At 51.0% G+C, this 16,167-nt stretch overlaps 1 protein-coding gene across 2 annotated transcripts in view; it reads left to right on the forward strand.

The window, feature by feature from the left end:
* Window positions 1–235: 235 nt before the first annotated feature.
* NRBP1 (nuclear receptor binding protein 1) overlaps window positions 236–16,167 on the forward strand; it is a 43,559-nt gene continuing 27,627 nt past the window's right edge. For both annotated transcript variants that reach the window (XM_063330880.1, XM_063330881.1), the window contains exons 1-2: window positions 236–336; window positions 543–765. In XM_063330880.1, coding sequence (XP_063186950.1) covers window positions 559–765 — 207 coding nt within the window. In that variant the 5' untranslated portion in view covers window positions 236–336; window positions 543–558. The remainder of the gene's footprint in view (window positions 337–542; window positions 766–16,167) is intronic.

Consider the following 16,167-nt stretch of genomic DNA (forward strand, 5'->3'; position numbering starts at 1 on the left):
TATATAAACGAAGCCCCGCCCGCCGGCCAATCAGCAGAGGCTGATGGCAGCTTTCCGGGCTCTCATTGGCTGGCGCACACGACCAAGTGTCCCCGCCCCCCGCCCCGCCGCACGGCCCCTCACACAGCGCGCGCGCGGGCGCCCTCTACGGCGCTGTGTACGGCGAAGCCCCGCCCACCGGCCACCGCGGAGGCTGACGGCACGCTTCCGGGCTCTGATTGGCCGAGGCGCGGCAGGCCCCGCCCCGGACGGCGCGTTACGCAGCGCGGCGGTTGGCGGCGGCCCCTCGGTAGAGCAGCGTCGCGCTCGGGGACCGGGAGGCGCCGGGTGAGCCCGGTGAGTGCGCGACCCCCCCCACGTTCCCCCCCTCCCTGTCCTGCCTGCTGCCTCGGGCCGGAACCGGTGCGGCTGGGTGCTGCCAGCGGGCGCGGGCCGCAGCCCCCGCTGACAGGCCCGGGGCGCGGCCCGGTCCGGCCCGCCGGGCCTGGCCTGGCCTTACAGCGGCCGCACCGCGCCTCACGGCCCACGCCTCTGGCCCGCAGGTTGTGCGACCGCAGTATGTCGGAGGGCGAGTCCAAGCAGGTGCCGAGCGGCGGCTCCGACTCGAAGCCGGAGTCGGCATCGTCCGGGCCGGGGATGACCTCGGTGTCTGCGCCGGTGACTTCCGCGGCGCCCCCGGAGGAGGAGGAGGAGGAGGAGAGTGAGGACGAGTCCGAGATCCTGGAGGAGTCGCCGTGCGGGCGCTGGCAGAAGCGGCGGGAGGAGGTGAGCACCGGCTGCATAGGGGAGCCTGGGTCGGGGGGGCCACGGCCGGGCCCTCGTCCTCCCCGCCGGCTGCCCGCCCCCCACCTGTCCCCGGGTCAGCTCGGGCCCGCTGCCGAGCGCCCGTCATGCTCCCGGGGCCGCAGGGAGATGGATGGCCCTTCGCCAGCTGCCGGGCAGTCCCTCCTCGGGCTGCGGAGTGCCGAGGCCGGAGCAGCGCCTGTCGCTCTCCCTGCGTGTCCATCGTGCTGCCGGCCCCTCTGTGCGGTGGTGTCAGGGCCAGGTGGTGTTGCTGTGCGGAGCAGAGAGTGCCTCTGGCACTCCTGTGTGCCTTGTGTTTCATGGGTCTTTTTCTCTGATAATAATGAAGAGCAATGACTAGATAGTCCTTGGTGTTTGTTAGAGAGTGTGGAGGGAATGGTACCCACTGCAGAGGCAGCTAGTTACCCAGTCTCATCTGCTTTTTGATTATGCCCTGGTTTTGGTTTGCTTTTGAAGCCTTCAGTTGGGTAAAGAGTAGCCAGTTCATGCAGACTTGTTTCTTGGCTTGCCCAATTTGCATCCATTGCTCCGTGCATGTATCAGAATTTTGCTGTATGATGACAGAAGTAGATTAGATCTTGTTGTTTTGGACTTCTCCCTTTTTCCATCCTTTGCTGTGCTCTGTTTATCTTATTGGGGGCTGTCTCTGCAAACTGGTTTCTGCTTCGTGTTGGCTCAGTAAGACCTGCGCTGTCTGGGCAAGCTGCGTAAGCTGTGGTAGTTGCTGAAAGACAGCAAACGTCAACTCCAATGCTGCGGCACAAGTGCTGATGTAGCTTTTCTCAGCCAAGTCAGGGCTGAGCATAGAGGTTTGTCTGCTTTATCCATTATTGTAGACATGGGTAGTTCAGACTCTGGTGGTGGTGAGAGAATCACTTATTCTGATGTAAATTTGGAGGTCAAAGTAAGGTCAAGGATTCCCTGCAGTTCCTTACCTTTGCTTGCTTGAAAGCTCTCTTGGTTTTGTTAACATAAGCCAAATCCTAGCATGGTGTAGTAGGAATGTGCCTTTTCTGGTGAAGCTGTATGGTTTGGGTTGGAACGGGGAGGGTATCTGTATGAAGTGTTAATTCTAGCTTCCAGAATACGATCCTGACAATAACCTGAAGTGATTTTTCCTGTGACTTGTGCTGAATTGGCAAACGTTGGGGAACAAAGCCGATGTTCATTCGTGTAGTCTTTTCAATATGTTTTATTTAGTACCAATCATTTTGACATAGAAAGATAAATTTCCTTCCAGGCTTTTCTGTACTCTCCTACATAAATGTAGGGTTTGATAGGTTCTAGTGTTTTCTTTAGATTTCCTTTTCTCCATCTGCAGACAAATTAAGACCCAAACACAAGAAGTTCCTTAAAATTTCAGCATGGCTAAGTTACTGTCTTCTGGCTTGAGAACGAGAGCGGCTGGTTGGTGTGAAGGCAAAAGCTGCCTCTGTATGTTAAATGTAGGAGCTTTGTTCCACCTTGCAGATAGAGGAATGGCTGTTGAAGGCCACAAAATGAATCGTTGACTGTCCTGTGGTAAACTCGGGGCCTCTGGTTCTCAAGCCTTCGCCTGTCAAGGCTGCACCACTGCCCCACAGGGTGATACCCCATGTGTGGGCCCTGGGTCTTGTGTCTGTATGGAGAACACGGGCTTCTAGGGATCATGCAGTTAAATTCAGTTTTGCCTCTTAATCTTGTATCTAATTTTGTGGCTTGATGAGACCCTGGCGTGTGGAGTTGCATTCACACACTTTAACTGCATGACATCATACTCTTTTTGCTGCCTTCAGCTTTTGGGCAGATCTGTTCCTGGGAGTAAACTTTCCCACTGCAGATGTTCCAGCATGAAGTTTACTTAGAAATAACAGCTTTACTTTCTGAGCATCCTGGCGCACCGGAGTGAAGTGTCTCGGCGCCAGCGCTGTCCCTGTGTGGGGCTGTCCCCGTGGTGCCCGGTCAGTGGTCCTGGGGCCGTGTGGCAGGTGGACGGGTCAGTGGTCCTGGGGTCCTGTGACGGGTGGATGGGCTCTTCCCGATGGCCCCTGGGCAGGGAGGAGGTGCTGCGGCGTGGGGAAGGGACGTGGAGCAATCCGGGACCATTACCTCAGCAACACCTCGCTGGGCGCTGAATTGGGTGGCCACCTTGGACTTAATGCGGTATTCTGTGGAGAAAACAGCACGTGTGATCACAGTGAGATTGCGTGTCCGGCATTCCTGGGTGTTAACGCTCTTTACTACTTGCTTTGAGTTTGGATGTACGTTTGGAAATGTAATAACGTCACTTTTTTTTTTTTCTGAATTACTTTTAATAGCTGTAGACTCTTTGTTATCACCTTCCACCGAGCAGTGGTGATGTCGCACGGGGGCTGTGCGGAGGGCGGGCTGTCCGCGTGAACGGGTGTAAATGCTCGGGATTTGCCGTAAATGAGCGCATTTCGGCAGAATTCACTGCCGGAGCACGCCCGCCCCGCGCAGCACCCGGGCGGCGGGTTTCGGGCACGGAGTGGCCGTGGGGCGGCAGAGGGGCCTGCGGTGGCCGCGCGGGTCCCGCTGCCTCCCCGAGGCGCCGAGACGCCCCTCCTCGCGGTGGGAGCGCTCCGAGGCCGGGGCGGGCGGGGGCCGCGGGGCGGCGCCCCGAAGGACGGCTAAGACAGCCAATGGCAGGGTGCGATAAGCGTTACATCACCAGCGCCCGCTCCCATAGGCTGCTGGCCGCCCTGGCCACGCCCAGCGGCGCCCTCGCGTCGTCGGCGGCTCCGCCGCCGTCGGGGCCTGGCCCGGGGCTGGGAGCGGGAGCGGGACCGGGACCGGGACCGGGAGCGGGAGCGGGGGGCGGGGGGGACACGACTCCGGGGGCTGCCGGAGCCCCGGCCCTTTGTCCCGCTGCAGCCACACGGCAGCTCGCAGCCCCGCCCGGTGCCCGCAGCGCCCCGGGTGAGGTGTGCCCGGAGTTACCGAGTCAGCAGGGGCCGTCGTGGAGGCGGGGGGGAGTCTCAGCGCAGCCGCGTGAGTGGGGTTGTGAGTTACTTGGTGGTATTTCAGCTGCAGCAGCCCAGCCTGAGCTATACTGACCGAGATACATATATATATATGTGGAGTACTGCGTGCAGCTCTGGGGTCCTCATCACAAGAACGACACGGAGCTGTTGGAGCGGGGCCAGAGGAGGCCCCGGAGATGCTGGGAGGGCTGGAGCCCCTCTGCTGGGAGGACAGGCTGAGAGAGCTGGGGGGGTTCAGCCTGGAGAAGAGAAGGCTCCGCGGAGACCTTCCAGCCCCTGCCAGTCCCTCAAGGGGCTCCAGGAAAGCTGGGGAGGGACTCTGGAGCAGGGAGGGGAGCCGTGGGACGAGGGGGAAGGGTTTGACACTGGAAGAGGGGAGATTGGGATGAGATATTGGGAAGAAATTCTTTGGTGTGAGGGGGGTGAGCCCCTGGCCCAGGTTGCCCAGAGAAGCTGTGGCTGCCCCATCCCTGGAGGGGTTCAAGGCCAGGTTGGCCGGGGCTTGGAGCAACCTGGGCTGGTGGGAGGTGTCCCTGCCCAGGGCAGGGGGGTTAGAACTAGATGATCTTTAAGGTCCCTTCTAACCCAAACCATTCTATGATATAACTGAAAATGTGCTCGTTCACATGGGACAATAATGGCGGGCACTGGTACAGGCTGGAGAGAGTGGCTGGAGAGCAGGCGGACAGAGAGGGCCCGGGGTGCTGGTGGGCACATCTTAGCTGGAGCCAGCAGCTGCCTTGGCACTGAGCACAGACCGTGTCACACATGGCAGGACCAGCCAGTCCAGAGAGGGGTCCCCCCGATGTGTCTGGTGCTGGGGCGGCCCCACCGGGAGCTCTGTGCTGGTGCTGGGCCCCACCGATTGAGAGGGGTGTGAAGGGTCAGGATGTCCCCAGAGGAGGGCAGCCAAGATTGGCGAGGGGCTGGGAGGCCCATCCTCTGGGGGCGGCCGAGGGCTCAGGGCTGGTCTCCTCTGGAGAGAAGGCGGCCGAGGGGCCACCTTATGGCTCCCTGCAGCCCCCTGAGGAGGGACGTGGAGAGGGAGGTGCCGAGCTCTTCTCCTGGCACCCGGGGACAGGGCGCCTGGGAACGGCTCAAAGCTGCGCCCAGGGAGGCTCAGGCTGGACACGACGAGGCATCTCTGTACCGAGAGGGTGGTCAGACCCTGGCACGGGCTTCTGGAGAGGTGGTTGATGCCCCGAGCGGGGCAGAGCTGGAGAGGCATTTGGGCGATGCCCTTAATGCCGTGCGTTAGCGTGGGGTCAGCCGTGAAGGGGTCGGGCGGTGGGACCAGATGGTCCCTGGAGGTCCCTTACAGCTGAACTATTCTGTATTCTATTCTAGTCCTACGTAAACTTCAAATGTAAAAGAGTTGTGTTGAGTTCACTGATTGCAATTTTTTCCTATACACAAGGAAGTTCTGTAGTGGTAATTGTGTAATTGCTGTGGAAGTTCAGAGTAGTCTTTTAAAATTAAACGCTGCTGTGAAGTTTTTAACTGAGCACCTATTTTAACTAGACAGAGAACGCTTACCTTCCCAACGTTTACCTTCCCCAAAGTTCACTTCTTTGTGGAATGTTTAATGAATCGTGCGTGTGGTCACCTGAAGGGTGAAGTTGCTGCAGGGGGGGATGGACGGGGGGGAGGGTGGAGGGTCACTGTGGCTTGTCCCATAAGATACTTATTTCCTGTTGGTTGAATGACTTACACAAGAGAAGACTTGGCATCGCTCTGCTCTTTCCTGCAGTGTATGACCAATGTGGGCATTTTCAGGCGCGTCTCTCCTGTCCTGAAGTGCTGCAGGGGCCATGACAATCTCCTTTCTCCTGCTGCTGCTGAGTGTACATCGAAGTGTGGGTCTCCTGGTGTGTTGCAGAGTGTGTTGCTGAATACCTGAGCTGAATCCCTCTCTGCAATGGGAACCACACCCCTGGTTGCTCTTGGAATGTATACAAAGGTGAGGCTTTAGCCTCTGCAAGGAACTGAAAATAAACTTTTAACAGGGGAATCTTGTCTCATAGCAGAGAGGCACAGAGAAAGGACCCGCAGCATGAGGTTAGGGGGGTCATAGGAGGGACAGCCCCAGGCTAACAGGCTCTCCAGGCTTGTGCATGCCTCGGTCCCTTTTGGCTTTTCTCCCTGACAAAAACCTCTTTTTCTGCTGTTCCCATGTGACACACTATTTTCTTCTTTCACTCAGCATGCATAATTTATTTTTCTTAGGTTGTCCAAGTATCTTCAGAATTATCTGCTATGCCTCCTAGGAATAGAAACTTCTTAAGAGATGGATTGCAGCGACACACTTGCAGTTCATTTTTAGACTCCTGCCACTGGCTGGTATTAGACCTGAAACTGAGAGATCGGACTGAGAGCCTGCTGTCCCTGAGAGCTGCACAGATCAAACAGAAAAGTCACCCAAACAGAATTGTAGGAAAACTTGTGCTCTGCTGCAGCAGAATCTTTTTAGTTTTCATCCCGGTATTGCTGTGTCGGGCTTGTGAAGCTCATGTTAGTGGGAGAGACTTAACCACGCCCAGACTTAGGTGGTCCTGTAGTTTCTCATGTGTTGATAGCTAGCTATTGACTGGATTTCTCTATACCTTTTTTGGGTAGGAAAACACTGTGTGATTGCATAAGCCAAGAGTTTATAATAAACACTTTGTTGACATCTTTGTAACATGCTTAGCAAATAACCCATTTAGAGCTATTGAGTGAATCTGTATCATTGTGGGTGTGGGAGCAAGCAGGTTCCCATTTCGGTATCTGTATGAGCACGTCTGTCATGGCTAAGGGAGAGAAAAGGACCAAGCAGACGCGGGTATGCTGGGCTTCCTCTCCTGCAGGCTCCTTGGGAGGTATCGCCAGTGGTGGTACAGCTCTTGCCAGTTGCTGCTTCGTTCCCTCATACAGAAGACTGCAAGGATGTGAAGCCTGGCACTTACAGGGGAAAAGAGAGATAATGGGAGAAAGGGTACGGGTCTCTGATTAAACACCTTTACCCTTTCCCTGAGGATATGTCAGGCCATTCAAGATTAGCAGGAGAACCTTGTACTGTTCTTGCAGTCCTGCTTTTGTTCAGTCCCTTGACTGGAAACTTGCCCGAGTGCTGACTAGCTCTGTCCTGTGTGGGTGGCAGACAGAGGGGTTGTACTTTTCTACAGATTCTGAAATTTTGGGGGTGATTTCTGAGGTGGCTGAAAGGTGCTGTCTGAGTTCTTGCTAGCCATCAGCAACCTCCCTTGAGAAAGAAATGACCTTGTTGTGTGATCGTTGTTCTGCGCTTGACATATTACTAACTTTTTTGCAAGCTCAGCTGCTACAGTGCTTTCCGCATTGTGCCCCCACTTAGTGGCTGCTGAGATCGAGAGGTTCGTTTTGGAGACAAATCTCTTGTATATAGTGTGTCTGTGCGTACAGTGGTTGATGTGTTGATTAATCCTTGTCTTCCTGTCTCTGGTATCTTCTGCTGTCAGGTAAACTAGATGAAAGGTGCAGTCCTTCATAGCTCCCTTTACACTGGTGTGCAGGCTAAGGTAGGATGATGGAGTTCCATTTGGACCTGGGTGTCAGGTCAGGTGCAGGACTTGAGAGAAGGGTTTGAAGCAGTATGTACTGTGCCTGTGGGTATATCTGAGTACGGCGTTCAGTCTTGCTGTTCTTCATCGTATACTGTTGCTGGAAGTTCAGAAAATTAATACAGGCAACACCGCTGCCGTTAGTTCACTTCTCTTTTTCTGTGAAAGACCTTGCTGTCGTTTGGGCAGGTGGTTCCCAGCCACGCAGGGGGTCCTTGATGGCTAGCTCGCTGGACAACAGATGCTCTTGATCCACGCTACTGCTATCAAACGTTAAGGAAGGAGCTGTGGTTTATGAGGACCTGAACCCAGAAATAAATTAAATGAAATGCTGTGTCTACTGCATCTTTATTTTACCTAGTTGTTGTCTTTTTCACTCCTAGTGGGACTCTTAGTTTCTCGAATCATTTTTCATAGAATCATAGAATCATAGAATTGTTGAGGTTGGAAGGGACCTTTAAGATCATCGAGTCCAACCTTTAGCCTACCCTGACAAGAGTCACTTCTAAACCATGTCCCTAAGTGCCCCATCTACCCTTTTTTTTAAACACCTCCAGGGATGGTGAATCCACCACCTCCCTGGGCAGCCTATTCCAATGTTTAATAACCCTTTCAGTGAAAAAATGTCTCCTAATATCTAATCTAAACCTCCCCTGACGTAACTTGAACCTGTTTCCCCTCGTCCTATCACTTGTCACCAGGGAGAAGAGGTCGGCCCCCATCTCTCTACAACCTCCTTTCAGGTAGTTGTAGAGGGTGCTAAGGTCTCCCCTCAGCCTCCTCTTCTCCAAGCTAAACAACCCCAGCTCCCTCAGTCGTTCTTCATAAGGTTTGTCCTCCAGACCCCTCACCAGCTTTGTAGCCCTTCTCTGGACACGCTCCAACACCTCAATGTCCCTCTTGTAGCGAGGGGCCCAAAACTGAAGGCAGAACTCGAGGTGGGGCCTCACCAGTGCCGAGTACAGGGGGACGATCACTTCCCTAGTCCGGCTCACCACACTGTTCCTGATACAGGCTAGGATGCTGTTGGCCTTCTTGGCCACCTGGGCACACTGCTGGCTCATATTCAGCCGGCTGTCAACCAACACCCCCAGGTCCTTTTCTGTCGGGCTGCTTTCGAGCCACTCTGCCCCAATCCTGTAGCGCTGCATGGGGTTGTTGTGACCCAAGTGCAGGACCCGGCATTTGGCCTTGTTGAACCTCATACCATTGGTCTCAGCCCATCGGTCCAGCCTGTCCAGATCCCTCTGCAGAGCCAACCTACCCTCAAGCAGATCAACACGCCCGCCCAGTTTAGTGTCATCTGCGAACTTACTGAGGGTGCATTCGATCCCTTCATCCAGATCATTGATAAAGATATTAAAGAGAACCGGCCCCAGCACCGAGCCCTGGGGGACACCAATTGTGACTGGACACCAACTGGATTTAACTCCATTTACCACCACTCTCTGGGCACGGCCATCCAGCCAGTTGGAGCCAGTTGGTGACTTTCACACCTCTGGATTTACATTTCTTCAAGGAGACAGGGTGCAGGGTTCTTGGAGAGAAAATGCCAATAGACTAGGTTTTTGGATTCTCTGATGCTTAAGCCTGATTTCTTAGATGCTGTTGTAACTGAAAAGAAACTTGCTGGGGTAGTAAAAGATAAGCACCAGTCTGTCTTTTCTTATCACACATCTGAGTTTCTGTCTGTGGTGAAAGTGAGGCCTTGTTCCTTGGAAAGGTGGCATTTGAGATGCTCCGAGCTTTGGATTCTGCTGCTGGATGACGACAGACTGTGGAGATTCTCAAAGCAAACTAGTGCTAGGAGGCCTGCCAGCTTTTTGACAGGCTTTGGCAACAGATGTGTTTTTTTCCAGCTGGTGGAGAAAACCAATGACATGCTGTAGTTGATATGATTTTACTTGACCATTGGGAAGATGCTCAAAAGAAGGAGTATGTGAAGCCTTTTAACGTTTTCGTTGGCTCATCTGGGAGCTTCCTGGAAGGAAAGAACTGTTGAGATGTGCTTGAATGAGACGAGGGGCACTGCAGGACGTAGAGGGAATTGAGCCTTTGTCTTGCGCTGGTTGTCAGAAGACCCATTACATTCCTGCTCGTGGACTGTAGCAGACGGCTGGCAGCTCGCTCGGTGCCAGCGTTGCTGCTCAGCCCTTCTGCAGCTGGAGCAGCTCCCTGCCACTCTCCTGGGTGGCTGGAGGTGCTGGTTACTCCAGACGCCTGCAATCGAGGGATAGTGTTTGCTCTGCGTTCTTCATAGAGCTGTTCTATAAATCATAGAACCATAGAATTGCCCAGGTTGGAAGGGACCTTTCAGACCATCGAGTCCAACCATTGACCTAGCACTGACGAAAACTGTCACTAAACCATATTGCTAAGTACTACATCTACCTGTCTTTTAAATACCTCCAGGGATGGTGCCTCAACCAATTCCCTGGGCACCCCCAGGTCCTTTTCCACCGGGCAGCTCTCCAGCCACTCTGTCCCCTAGCCTGTAGCATTCATGTGGTGCGCGTAGCTTACCAGCAGCACCAAAGCCTTCCCCTCGTCACAGCTCTGTCTCGTTAGACCTGCATTGGGAGGCCCAGGGGGAGTGATCATAGTGTGGTGGCTGCTGCTGCCCATTTGGTGGTGGTCATCACTGGGGAAGGAGCTCACTGCCGGGCCAGCGGAAGGGAGAGGCTGACTGACATCTCCAGCTCCGGGTCCTGCCCACGGAGAGGCCACACGGCAAATCCTGATGGACAGGAACACTGTTAAAGTGTGGCCAGCCAGACACAGGTTAGCACAAACGGGAGCACAGTGCTTTTTCAAGCATCCCGTGTTAACACTGGTAACATGAATAGCCGTACCCTTGGTTCTAAGGGTCAGTGCTCAGGGAAAATCCTATTTCACGGCTGTCTCTAGTGCCTGTCTCTCAGGCCCTTTGTCTCTGCAAAATCTGGCCCCAAGACCTTTTGTCCTAGCAGACGTGTGTGCACATACACAGAGAGTAGGAGCATGGTTACACAGAAAATAGTTATAAATATAATTTAACAAAAAGGCAGTACAGGTGATGGTGATCAGGCACAGGACTTGGCTAGTGACTCTCCTTGATCCTTCTTTTTTCACACTTTGGGCCCTTCCCTCAAACATCCTATGAATATTGTACCTGAATTCTCCTGCTCAATCCCAAAATTGCCTATCTCTGACATCCTATTATAAGTCCTGTATTCCTTTACACGGCATCTCCACTTGGCTTGTGTAATATTGCTGAAGGGGTTTCTCCTGTTGAATTGCCTACGTGGGTTTTCCTAATTGGGACGGTGACTTAATTGCACACCTTTCTGGCCTTGGGAGCCCTCGGTACAGTGTCTCACCCATCGCGGATTAGGCTGTCTGGGTTCCCTGCCCTGTTGTGGTTCCTCTGATCACTGATGTGGTTCTTGCTTCTGCTTTCAATAGCCCCTGCCCAGATTCCTTTCCACAGGAGTTTGATGAAACTTTTCTGGCCTGTTAATTCAGGGAGACTTCTGTAGCTCTGCCTGGAGTTGAGTGAACAACTGTTACAACGCAGAAGGTGGAAAAATACAGCTTTTAAAATTGTAATTACAGCAGTAGCAAGAATGAAGAGAAAATGTATAATTATAATACTACCTGTTCTGGATAGAAAATGAGTATCTCGTGAGTATGTGGAATTCTGCTCTAACTTTTTCATGTTTAGGTGGCAGAGCCAGAGCTCCTGCTGTTAAACCACCAAATAAGAAAGGGAATAGGAGAGAATGGAAAAAACACTAAGATGTTTTGCTGTGACATGCTCTCACAGTAATCACGAGTTGAGGCAATTTGAGCCAGGTACTGATTTGGACTGTTGTATTTAGTAGTTACAAATGCACACATTTCCGATAGCTAGCTTAGTCTCAACTTGCAGTCATTTTTACTTCTGACACATATCCCGTGGTAGTCAGCTTTACAGTTTAATTTTTTTTTTATATATGTATATATACATATATATGTATATGTGTCAGGATCACATGCTTCCTCATAATTTGCTTTAAAATACAGTGTTTGATCACTTCATTGCCTGATTTCTTGCTCTTGTATTATCAGAAACACGAAATAATTACTTTCTATTCGTATTCTGTGTGCCATGAGCGATTTTTGTAAGCCTATTTAAGATTTGTACTTACAGCAGCATACCAATTTTTATGACACTTTCTCTTCCTTTCCCTGTAATTCCTACTGTTGAGCTTTTAACGCCTCCTAAGACGAAGTGATGTTTTTCAGAGTTACCTGCAGTGATTTGAAGATCGCTTTACCAGGTGAAAAGTGTCACAGCATAACAGGATGGGCTAGCGCAGAGTGAAAGTAGCTAATTTGGAGTTTATCCTGCCTGGTGTTTCCCCTCGTTGTGGTGTTTTGCATTACTGGCGCTCATCTGAGCTTACTGCCCTTGGGTTCTGTGCTGAGAACTTCCAGAACCTCACGGTCAGTTTTATTTCTGGCTGTTCTCGGGGATGTGAACTGTCTGTGGTATGTCCTTCCTGTTGTGTCTTTGATGAGGGTTTTAATAATGATACAGGGGTGATAACAGTACAGTAAATACAGAGGTACTGGAGAGTTACCGTAACCTTCCTGATGGACTTATATCTGAATGGTTTCTCCTTGTAGGATATTGGGTTTTCTCCCCTACTCCCTTATTTATTTTGCTGTGCTGTTTCTGTTTCTCTCTGGGAATTAGGGATGGGGAGTTCGTTGCCTCTTCCTACTTCCATAGTTCAGCTCAGTAATACTGAACTCTCTTTGGCTCCATTGGGTTGCTTGTTTGTTGTGAAGCACCAAACGAAACCAAGCATTTGTCCCTTTGTGCTCCCAGTAGACAACTTATGTATTCGTTTCCATTATCCATTAAATGGATGGGAATGATGCATGTCTCCCTGTGGGATATCAAGAGCAGTGCTTTTTCTGTTCAGAGCAACTTGACCCTTGTCATACTTCTGTGTGTGTTTTTTTGTTTTGTTTTGTTTTTTTTTTAAAAAGTTGCCAATCCACTGACCGGAGAGTTACCAGACATGAATTTTTAGTGAAGCCTGTCCCTCAGTATGCTGTTTAGCCAGAACTGTCAAAATGCTTCTGGAGAGGCTGCATTGGCCACTGGGCTACAGTCTGGTGATGGTGGTGTGACTCAAATCCCACTGCTTTTGGCAGGATGGAGCTGGGCTCCGAGCCGTGCTCTGCCCTTTGTAGCCCACCCTGTGCGCCAGCACGGAGCAGGAGCCTCTGGGAGGTGGCAGGGACACTTGGTGTGTGTGCTTCAAGCCTGTCTGGTTTTGACGTGTTTCTCCAGATGGCATCTCCTGAGCTATTGTGTGTGAAATTACAAGTGAGGGCAAGTTCCAACTCATGGAAGACTTTTCACTCTCTATTTAAATGGTCAAGGTTTGTTTGGTTACATAGACAAGCTTATTACTAATGTAGAATCATAGAACAGGTTGGGTGGGAAAGGACCTTTAAAAGCCATCCAGTGCCACCCCCTGCCCTGGGCAGGGACACCTCCCACCAGCCCAGGTTGCTCCAAGCCCCGGCCAACCTGGCCTTGAACCCCTCCAGGGATGGGGCAGCCACAGCTTCTCTGGGCAACCTGGGCCAGGGGCTCACCCCCCTCACACCAAAGAATTTCTTCCCAATATCTCACTCAGTCTCCCCTCTTTCAGTGTAAAACCCTTCCCCCTCGTCCCATGGCTCCCCTCCCTGCTCCAGAGTCCCTCCCCAGCTTTCCTGGAGCCCCTTGAGGGACTGGCAGGGGCTGGAAGGTCTCCGCGGAGCCTTCTCTTCTCCAGGCTGAACCCCCCCAGCTCTCTCAGCCTGTCCTCCCAGCAGAGGGGCTCCAGCCCTCCCAGCATCTCCGGGGCCTCCTCTGGCCCCGCTCCAACAGCTCCGTGTCTCTCCTGTGCCGAGGCCCCAGCGCTGGAGGCAGCACTGCAGGGGGGTCTCCCCCGAGCGCAGCAGAGGGGCAGAATCCCCCCCTCGCCCTGCTGCCCACGCTGCTGGGGATGCAGCCCAGGCTGCGGGGGGCGGGGGTGGGCAGTTCTGTGTTTTATCTTATTACTTGTTCCAGCACATAGCTGTCTGGAAGAATCAGGTGTTGCATTTCTTTTCCTTATACTTTGGTTGCTGTATGAATTGGATTGTATAGCCGTGGTGATAATTGGTATCTTCCTTTCCTTGAGATTGTTATATTACACTAGTTATTTTCATTTTCTTTTTGAATTAACACCTAAGCATTTTACTACCACGAATATAATTGCAAAGGCCAGTGCTGTCAGTTTAATTCAGACATGAAGTAGGCTTGCTTCTTTATTTTGTTTGATTTTTTTTCCATTTCCCTTTGTGTTCTTTGACTTTGTTACACTCTAGATCAGCTTCAAATCTCTGAGACAGCTGCTTTTGTTTCCTCTTTCTCCTGGTAAATATGCTACTTTTTGTTTCACCACAGTTCAGCACCAAGTGAAGGTCCTCTGCTCCGGCTGCTCTCCTCTGTAGGTGTATTGTCTCTGTTCTCAAGCCTTTGCCAAGCTGGTTGAACAGAGCTTTGATCTCTTTCTCTGGCCCGAACAAGTGGCCAGGGTAACTTTTTAACGTATTCATGCTACTCTTAATCAGATATATGACTTTTTGTAAGTGCCTGGCCTAATGTGCTGCCATTCCTAACCTCTTTTCTTCAATGTGCAGCTTCATTCTGTACTGATATTCTAATTATTATGGGTTTTTTCCATTTTTTATACTTTTTTTTTTTAATTGTAAATCATCGCTGTCACTTTTGGCTTAGGCTGTATTTTTAAACTGACAGATCATGTGAACTACAGAACATCTCTCCAAAAGTCTGTGTGCTTTCAGTGATAGATATCCAGAAGTTTGAGAGCTTTGCAAAAAACATGCACTGGACAATTGGAATAACCTGCCTAAGGGAAATACATCTTCCAGACTTTTTTCCCTTAGAGCTAAGTTATGCCTTGAAGTAACAGCATTTAAATCTCTTGCCCCCACTCCCCTTTAATTACTTAAATTAACTTGAAATTCTTCTTGAGTTTCCTTACCTCTTGTGTATATGGACAAAGAGCTACATTAGTGTTTCTGCTATAGACTTTTTTGTGGTTGTGAAACTGCTTCCTTTGTCGTACGTCAGAGATTCACGCTGAACTGAGTTTAGTTAGCATCTTCCTTCATAGTTTAGCAGCTACCTTGTCTACGTGGGCTTTCTGGAAAAGAAACACTCCAGAGTAATATTTTATCTGTAGCAACACAGGGTATTTTATTTGAGACAGTCTTGTTTTGTCATTTCATCAGCATAGTTCATGGGCGGCTTGTTGTCTTTGGTCTGGGTCATAAAAGAGCACTGAAAATTAAACCAGTTTAAACAGTCAGTCTTAAATTACATGATAGAGGATGCAGGAAGCTGGGGCAAAGTGAGGAGAGGACCGTCGTCATCTCCGTCCTGTGTGATGCCTGGGTCACCAGCGCTCTTTGGGGCAAGAACAGTATTTCTGCTGTCTCTTCAGGGCATGGCTGTCCCAGGCTGCAGACCTTGCTGGTTGCTCTCCTTGTCCTTCAGGGGAGGAGGCATGGAGGGCAGCGTTTTCAACGGGCTGTTTCTGTTTCCTCTTGCTCAGTCAGGTTTTGCAGAAGGTGAAATTTATATTGCTGCAGCTACCTCTGATTTTGCTTCTGAACTGGGCTGTTAAGCTTGAAACCATCCATCGTTCACCAATAGCTGTCTGGGGGCAACAGCCAGCCGCAGCCTTCGGGAAGGCACAGGACAAGCGCCAGAGCATGCTGTCATGAGGGTCTGGGATTCCACTTTGCTGAGCGTGGAGAGGGATTTGGAACAGTGATTTGGCAAGCTGAACAAAGGATGAATTTGCTGCTACCCTTTCAGTTGTCTGTCTGCATTTTTCCCCTTTTACTCTTCTGCGCAAGCTGTTGAAACTCCCCTTGAACTGACAATTGCCATCGGTGATGTCAGATGGGTTTGGTGTTTGAGTCATATCTGTTGCGCTGGAATATTGCCTATGAGTCATGGAAATTATTTACGTTTGGTAAACTTCCCCAGAAATGGGAGAAGATATGATGAATCCACATCCACTGGCTGTAAGATTTTGAGTTATTGTCCGTATGTGAGGACTTAATTAATCCAGTAAAGCTAGAAGATCTTTGAATAGGCAGCAAATACGCGGAAGGAATAGCATATGAGGGATGCATGGGCATTGGGTGTCAGTAGCCATGGCTTTTATCTTGTCCCCGCACTACTGGTGCGTACCTGCCTTTCTGTTGGCTGGGGGCTTGTTTAAACTTCTCTAAAGTCAAAGCCTTTTGGCATTCAGCTTTATTAATTGTACTAGGCGTTCTTATACTACTGTCATCCCTAAGCTATTTCTCATACTAAAATTTGAAGGAATAAATTTTATGTCTCCTTAATTATCTTCATTCTTTCAGCTTTCTTTAATGATGAAGCATGACAGGCCTGGCCTGCTACTTAGCTGTCAGTATCTCTGTGTGTGTGTATGTATATATCAAATCAAGTTCTTAGGATAGATATGATGAATGTCTCCTTAAATCAAATCTCAGGCCTTTCACCCCTCAGTTCTGCAGGAGGTGAGAGGTGGGAAGGGAACAGGGTTGTTCATGCTAAGCTGCTTGTCTCTTGTGATTGTTTTCAACAGTTATTTTCTGTAACTCAGGCTGTCTTTGTGTAATTATGGCCTATATGCTTTATTGCTGCCTGTGTCACCCCATTGCATTTGGTTTTGTCACAGTAATTTACT

The sequence above is a fragment of the Chroicocephalus ridibundus genome, chromosome 3 (assembly GCF_963924245.1).
Source record: "Chroicocephalus ridibundus chromosome 3, bChrRid1.1, whole genome shotgun sequence".
Classification (NCBI taxonomy): Eukaryota; Metazoa; Chordata; class Aves; order Charadriiformes; family Laridae; genus Chroicocephalus; species Chroicocephalus ridibundus.